This window comes from Tupaia chinensis, unplaced genomic scaffold, assembly GCF_000334495.1.
Source record: "Tupaia chinensis unplaced genomic scaffold, TupChi_1.0 Scaffold141399_1, whole genome shotgun sequence".
In the NCBI taxonomy this organism is placed as follows: domain Eukaryota; kingdom Metazoa; phylum Chordata; class Mammalia; order Scandentia; family Tupaiidae; genus Tupaia; species Tupaia belangeri.
Window position 1 is genome coordinate 581,386 of NW_006201261.1, and position 8,277 is coordinate 589,662.

The 8,277-nt window shown below is 50.5% G+C and overlaps 1 protein-coding gene across 1 annotated transcript in view; it reads left to right on the plus strand.

Annotated features, from left to right (window-relative positions):
- DIP2A (DIP2 acetate--CoA ligase A) overlaps positions 1-8,277 on the plus strand; it is a gene marked incomplete at its 5' end in the record, with an annotated part of 115,678 nt that overhangs the window by 74,553 nt on the left and 32,848 nt on the right. Inside the window, 5 exon segments of the mRNA XM_014581963.2 lie at positions 1,565-1,679; positions 2,636-2,775; positions 5,013-5,149; positions 5,672-5,752; positions 6,430-6,557. Coding sequence (XP_014437449.1) covers positions 1,565-1,679; positions 2,636-2,775; positions 5,013-5,149; positions 5,672-5,752; positions 6,430-6,557 — 601 coding nt within the window.

Sequence of the window (8,277 nt, forward strand, 5' to 3'; positions counted from 1 at the left end):
GCTGAAGTAGGAGTCTTCACTCCAGTGTATGTGATGTAGATGTCCTGCAGTGTTCTGTGGCACAACCTCTGTTTGACTCACTGGTGTGTCTGTGCATGTTTGTCAGGGCACTAAAGTTAGGAACGATTTCAGTGTAGTGGACAAAAGGCACACACCTCAGCAAGAGTCCTTAACTTCTTATGTTGCCAGTCTGTGCTGTAGAATAGGGATCCTTGTTGCTCTTGGGCCTCCCTGGCCTTATGCCTCGGCTTCTCCTGCACAATTAGGCCTTTCTCCTCAGGGTGTGCCTGGTTGACCCTGCATCCTCCCAGGAGGAGCTCCCTGTGGTGGTGCCCAGCCTCCTAGGACCATCCCGAAGGACCCCAACTTCTGTGGTGGCTGCACATAGGGTGTTTGCTGAGTGGGGGTTGACTCCTTGTGCAGCACATACCTGGTGACCAGGTAGTAGGAGTGTCTCTGTTTGTTAAACCCATTTCTCCTCCTGACCTGTGTACACCATCTCTTGAGAGAGCACCCCATCTTCCAGCAACCCCACTGTCTCTCATTCCCTTGGTTTATATCTGAGCCAAGCAGGCCACCTCTGGGTCTGTATCTGCGCCCTCCACCCTCGTCCTGGCCCACACACTCCTGCCTCAACCCACAGCATCCCAGCTGGCTGCTTGTCCACTTTGCCGCTCTGCTGTAGGCATGTCACCGAGTTGGAACACACTCTCCCTCTTTTGGGAATGTACGAAAGTCCCAACCACACTCCCGTCAACACCACTCCATCCGCAGCCCTCACATCACCATGTGGCTTTCCCACTGTCGACCTCCACCTCTTCAGCAAGTCAGCTCCGCCCTCACGATGCCCCTGCCCATTTCTCGTAGCACTGGACAGTCTGTGATTGTTTCCTTAAAAGACACACTCCCCTCTGAAGAGCTTAAAGCCTGAGAGTATCTATACATAGCCCCTTCATTTCCTATACCCACTGAGGCAGAGGAGGTTCATGTTGAAGCCCTGGGATCCCAAGCAGCTGAGTCTTGGCAGAACTGAGCTTATGTATCTGCAGCTCCAACCATGATGGGAGCTCCCTGGAAGAAGGCACCTGGGAACAAGTGGGTGACCTGGCCTATTTGGGGCATGGAAGGTTTGAATCCATGAATGTTCTCAGTCACTGATAGACTCTGCACTATGTCCAGGACATGAGGATAGGAGAATCATACCCATCCACTCTGTCTAGGAGGAAGGGAGGACAGGGGATCCAGAACAAACACAGGGTTGAGCTAGACCAGTTGGGAGAAATTTCCAGCCTCTTATTTGCTGGTGATTTGAAGCCGCATCATGTGTTTCAGAGAAGCTGCCCTATACTGGCTTGGAAGACTTTGCTTTCTGTTATCTCAAGACCTCCCATCAGAATGGGGCCCTGTGGGAGGGAACGGCACACTAGAACATGCACTCACCAGGCTCATGTGCATACCCACACAGCTGTGCTCTGTGTGTCAGCAGTCAGCCACCCCTCTCTACCAGGCCCAGGTCCAGGCCCCACCCACTCCACTTACCTGCCCACTCTTCCTGCTCCCACAGGGTCCATTTCCTCCTGTGATGCCTTCCTCAACGTCTTCCAGTCCCGAGGCCTGAGGCCAGAAGTCATCTGTCCTTGTGCCAGTTCTCCTGAGGCACTGACAGTCGCCATACGCAGGTAACATCTTCGGCTGCTACTTACAACTGAGTTACCTGTGGCACCGAGTTTGTTTACTCTTGTTTCCAATTAGTAGGGATCCTGAAGCAGTGCCTGTTGCTGTGTGGCTTCCAGCCCTACAGTCCTCACCAGCCTGAACTTGCACTCACTGGGAGCTGGGTTCTGCGGTGCTGGCCTTTACTTCCTAAGCGCTTCTCCCTAGATCAGAAAGCTCATCCTCTCGGTCTCAGTCAGTATTGTATCCCCATGTCGTACCACAGCTATGGAGGTTGTCAGGGGGTGATTGACCTGTTTGGAAAAGTCAACTGATGCTTAGTGCCAGCTGTCCTCGTGGCTGTTTTCTTTGTGTCATCTCTTTCAACTTAGAAGGCAATGCTGGAGGCCTCCAGACTATCCTGTACTGTCTTTGTGCCTGGGTGCTGGTCTTGGTGCTCATCCTATATCTCTCCTACACACCACACTACCCCTCAGCCACAGCTAGGAACTCTGGGCTCACGTCCCCACCTTGGGGGGGGCCGGGCAGGGGGACTCTGTGTGCACCATCTCCAGGCCCCTCCCTGGTATCTGAATGGGTCAGCCTGGATTTCCTCACACCATTGTGGCTTTAGCATCATCATTATGCTTAGTTGTCTGCCTGGGGCTCAGGCAAGTGTTCCAAGACCACCAGGTAGAAGCTAAGTTTCCTCTTGGGACCTGTTTGGAAGTTTCTTGGCATCACTTCCACTGTAGTTGAGGCCTGCTTCCCAGTGGGAGGTGTTGAAGTCACACTGCAGAGGGGCACTTCATTTGGAGACCTCGTTTCTGCATCTTGGGCACATCTAGTTCTCACAGGACTGTAATGTAGAACAGTGGTTTGGGTGTGGAATCATGCTGCAGTCATGCTGATGGTGGGCCATCAGTCCCATCTCTCCAGGAGCTTTCCTCATCAATAGCCTTGTGGTGGTTTTGTTTTCTAGGCCACCTGATCTAGGGGGACCTCCTCCAAGAAAAGCTGTCCTGTCCATGAATGGTCTAAGTTACGGTGTGATCAGAGTTGATACCGAAGAAAAGCTGTCAGTCCTTACTGTTCAGGATGTCGGTCAGGTGATGCCTGGAGGTAAGAAACTGGTCAGAGTGTGTCTACATCCTGCAACTACTCAACAACAAAAGATCATGATGGCTCCAGGCTTTGGAGTAGTGCTCTAGAAACAAATATACAAATAGAAGATTTAAAAAATTTGTTGTAGAGTGCATGTCTCTCACATAGAGAAAGAGAGAAAGTGAGAAAGCATTTCCTAGGGGAATGGCTATATCCCAGTCTCTTCTCCATTCTCCTCTCAGTAGTTTGGACATACATGCACATGTACCTGGTGTGTTTTTTAAGCTGCTGGGTCCAGGACTCAAACCATGCAGTCGGCCATATGGGATCCAGCTACCTTAACCACCACACCATCAACTGGCCCAGTAAATGGTTTCTGAAAAATATTTTTCAATGCATATTGGGGTTTAAATTTGTAAAATGTTTTTAACTTTCCCCCCTCCCTTGCATTGCTTAAAGATGAGCTAAAATATAAGGGTGTATGTAAGGCCTATTGAGCTGACTTCCAGTTCTCCAATGTTTGGAGAGATGGTGATAACAGCTCTCACATGTTGGGCAGTTTTTATCTTTACACATGTTGAAGCATTTAACCCCACAACAGTCCTTTGCTGTGGGCACTCAGGAAGATGGTGATGCTTGTGCAGACCTTGATAATCTGATTATCTATGAAGGCTGTGGCAAGTACATGTGGTAGGAGCCTGATGTGAATGAAAGCTTCCCAGAAATTCCAGAGGGTTTCTGAAGGGCCTGTGGGAGACTTCCTGCAGTCAGCCCAGGGCTGGAACCTCATGTGGGTGTGGCAGTGAGGAGTGCGATGCTGTCTCCCTGCAGACTTGTGCTGAGGGGAGTTAAGGGCAGAGCCTAGCCCAGTATGCCCCAGTGCCAGTCAGGTGGAGGGTGCTGTTCTTGCTGAGGCCACCCCTCTCTGTAGCTGCCTGATAGCTTCCCCTTCCCCAATAGTGTGATAGCCCTTCTGGGGTTCAGAGGCAGCTGCTTTGACCCCTCTTGCTAACTTCCAAGACCTAGTGATGAGACAAGGCCCTAGGACTCCATCTAGACCCATTCCCGCCATAGCCTACTCTACCAAGCTGCCCAGCATCCTGGCTGTTCTGCTACAGCTCTGCCTCCCACAAGCCGTGGAAAACTGGGTGATGAGTAGGAGATTCTAGAGACACCCCCCCACAGGCACGTGTGTGTGCAGGGCCCTTCCTAGGGACATATATGTGCAGGGCACTCCCCCAGGTGTGTGGTGTGTGCAGAGCCCTCTCCTAGGTGTGTGTGCGTAGTGCTCCCCTAGTGGTCCTGTCTGTCTTGGCAGCTCTCCATAGCCCAAGCTGTACTCCTTGTTGAGGGGAAACCAACAGGGTGGATATATCCATCGTACTGTCTGTAGCCATTGTTCCTCCCCCACAGTGCTACTGTTTATGTTTGTGTCATGAAGGGGATTTGTGGTGATTTGTTCTTGTCATGACTTTACATCTGGTTCTGTTGCTGACATTGTCTGGGTGATGGAACACAGGTGAGCACCACCTGTCTCAGCCGAGAAGACTCTCCACAAAGTTCTTTGTCTGATATGTGAAAAACGGAGACAAGTCACTGATTGTCCCTTCTTCTCTTCTTTCTTACTGTCTTTGGAGATGACACTATATCAAAAAAAAAAAAAAAACAACTCAAGTAGAGGTGCAGCAAGAACATTTTCTCACTGACCCATGGATTAACTGATCACGTAACTGAGTTTCATAATGAACAGCTGCATGTTTGTGTGTGTCTTTCATGCTTTTGTGTGAGACTGTTTCTGGAAGCCACTCTGTGTCAGTCTTGGACTAGCTTGATAAGACAGGCGAGGTCCTCAAAACCAAGGCCCGGGAAAAAGGTGGAGTGACCCTTGTGTGGAAACAGATGTGGCGAGTGGCTGAGGGGGGCCACAGCGTGGCTCAAGCACTGGAAAGGGCCAGGCACAGGTCAGTCAGGCTCTGGAGGTGATGAGAGAAGAGGGATTTGGTTATCTGAGAGGACATGCCCTGTTAGCGTGGCCTTGCTGCCTGAAGCATGTGCGGTGATAAGAAGCATACGTAAGATGTGAAGACTCTGGCTAGGGAGGGTATATGTCATCCGATCCGCATCACAAGAACATGCTGTGCCTTTGACGTCTCTTTTCCATGACTGCCGTCAGCAACAAGTGGACCTTTGTGAGTGATTCATTTCAATGCTTGCTTCCTTTGTGATTTTGAGGGTTTTTTTTTCCTTTCTTATAGCTAATGTATGTGTCGTGAAGATAGAAGGTATTCCTTACCTTTGTAAAACTGATGAAGTTGGAGAAATATGTGTGAATTCCAGTGCAACCGGCACAGCGTACTATGGTCTGCTGGGAATCACGAAGAACATATTCGAGGTCTGTGCCTTTCCCGGCCCTGTGTTGAAATGAAGTCCTGTGAGCTTGCCGGGCGCAGGCATGTAGCCATGGCAGAGCTACCTGTCCTCAGAGACAGGCCTCCCTCCCCCACTGCTGTGCCATCCCGTGGCCTTGCCACCTGGCCCTAGGGTGAGGGTCAGTGACTTTTTCATTCCTTTGTTCAGTGGGGACCATGCAGTTTGAGAGGCACTAGAGGTGGTCCCAGGGAAGCAGATCACTGCTATGCTAATATGGCAGGTGGGGCCAGACCTCAAGAACACAGAGATGAAAGGAACGTCTCCTGCCTGCGAAAGTTTAGCCATAGATGGGGCTGCTGAGCCAAAGGAAATGGGCCTTCAAGGGCTTAGCTGGGCTGTGGGGCCAGAGATTCCAGTCCTTGTCAGTGTTTTCCTTCCACAGACACCAAACCTCAGTTATGGGCGGTGGGCTGCACTGTCTGCCCGTTGAATCTTTTCAGCCAGTTGGTTGTCCATGCCTGATCATCCCCTCTGCTCTATGTAGACTGTCCCAGTCACTGAAGGAGGAACACCTGTCTCTGAAAGACCTTTCACCAGGACGGGCCTGCTGGGCTTCATTGGGCCTGTGAGTATGTTCTCTTGCACCAGGACCAGCAGTGGGGAGGCTGGGCATGGTTAAGGGGCTCCACGTCACAGACAGGCTTCTGCATGGCCTTGGTCAGTCCTGCTGACTTCTCCCACCCACTGTTGTTCACACCTCTGTGAAACTAGCTTGGATATACACACATGTACGCACACACCCACACATACACGTACACGCACATATATACATACACATACACACAGGGTGGGTGTGCCTGGGGTGAATTTGGAGTGCCCGGGGGTGAATGAAGATGCTTTTATTCGTGCGGGGTGGCAGGTATGTGGGCATTCATTTTATCATTTTTAACCATCTTGGATGATATATTTGTAACGTGTTGGTCAGTGATTTTTCTACTCAGTGATACTGCTCCCTCCCTCCCCAGGAGTATTTAGCAACTCGGGAGGGGAGTGCTGCTGGTATCTATGACCCCCTGAGCCCTTCTCATACTGATACCCATCCCAGTTGCCCCAGACCCTGCATCCTGCAGGGCTGTCCCTACCCTACATTTGCTTGTCCTGGGTGTGTGTTGCTCATAAGGTGCTGACCTCACGTCTGTGAGGTCCTTGGTCTTCATGTGCTGGTGGGTCCTAACTGCTACCACCCTGTGCAGCCAGTGCCTGCCTGTGCAGGCTGGTCCCAGCCTACTCCTCTGCCTGCAGGATGACCTGGTCTTCATCGTGGGCAAGCTGGACGGGCTGATGGTCGTTGGAGTTCGCAGACATAATGCGGATGATGTTGTAGCCACTGCGCTGGCTGTGGAGCCCATGAAGTTTGTCTACAGAGGCAGGTGATGCGCTGTGAACCCCTGGGCTGTGGATCTTAGATACCTCCTCTAGTGAGAGTTTGGGAAATCTGTCTGCAGGAACAGAAAATTCAGTAAATTCAAATTGCCAAAACCTAAAGATTTGTATACATTAGAGAAACTCAAAAAGAAAGAGAAAGATACAGCACTGATGCTGGAGTTAATGTTCTCACCATCCAAAGGGCCCATTCATTTCTGTAAGAAAGTAAGGTCCAAGTATATAACTGGCGACAGGGACATGGGAAAGATCAACCCCAGAGGGGAAATGTGAGTAATAACAAAGGAGAATGGATCCAACCTCCCAGTAACCTTAAAGGTGTAGATTTTATTTCTACAAAGATTTGGCAAGATATGCACAGCATCTTAGTTGCTCCTGGGATAAAAACCTGTTCAATATGTTGCACATATTAAGCCAGGACCTTTGAGGTCCTCATTTGCGTTGAATCAGTAAATGGACCTCGGGCTGCAGTAGGCAGAGGGGCCTGAGGAGCTGGAGAGGCATTTGGCCATAGAGCTCTACTCAGCCAGTGCCTTTCAAATTCTATTCTTAAATAGGTGTCTTTTGTTACTCAAACTAGGGGACCTATAGGCCAGCCCAGGCTCCTGTCTGTGGATGTACTTAGGAAGTCCTTCGTGATGGGTTGTCATGGACTATGGCCCTTTCCCCAGATAAGTCCTGAGGAAACTCCAGAGGATGGGCTGCAGGGAAGGAGGGATACCCCATCAGGCAGGCCAGCAGAGCAGGCTGTATGAGTGCATATACAGGAGGTGTGCTAGGGGTGTGCTGGGCATCTCTGCTGCTGACCAGCCCCTCACAGCAGAAGCTGGGGACACTGTTGGTGCAGACATCTAAGATAATCCCAAGGTGGCACACACCCTGCTTCTGGAGTGCTTTAGGGGAGCTGCCTCCTTCCATGGCCTCCTGTACCTGGTGGTGCCTGGAGTTGAAGCCCCTCCCCTGAAAAGGCGCCTGATGAAGTGGCGCCAGCCTGAATGTTTAGCAGGGATGTGGGATGATTGCAGCTTGGGCAGGGTGAACTGCCTATCCTACCAGGAAGGAGCTGTGGAAGACAGTAACTTGGAAACAAAGCCACAACTGGTCAGTAGGGATGCCACTCTTAGAAGAGCAACTCAGAATAGTAGCAACAAGATAAAGAAATCTAACAAAGGAGCTGTTAAAACCAAGAATACAATAAATGAGATAAATAGAATACATACAGCTAAAGAATAAATTAATAAGGCAAAAAGTCAGATTAAGGAACTACTCTAGAAATAAAGAAATAGAAATAAAGGCAGAGGGACCAGCAGATGGCATAATGGGTACATTGCTGGACTCCCACATAGTCAACTGCAGTTTGAGTATTGGCCCGTGCATATGTGCTTGCATGCCCAAAATCCTGAGGGAGGAATGGAGGAGAAAGGATTGTCGTGTGGCCATCCCCCCTGGGGTATGATTTCTCACTGTTTCTGTCTCTGTCTTTCCAGCAAGCACACCTGCTCTGTAGCAAAAAATCTCTCTTAAAAGAGGCAAGGGGACCAACAGTTGGTGTAATAGCTATGTCGCTGGACTCCCATGTAATCAACTACAGTTCGAGTCCTGGACCCCGTGGCTTAAACTCATGCCAGGCCCCTGTGCATGCGTGCCCAAGATTCTGAGAGGAGAATGGAGGAGAAGGGATTGCGGTGTGGCCATCCCCCTAGGGGG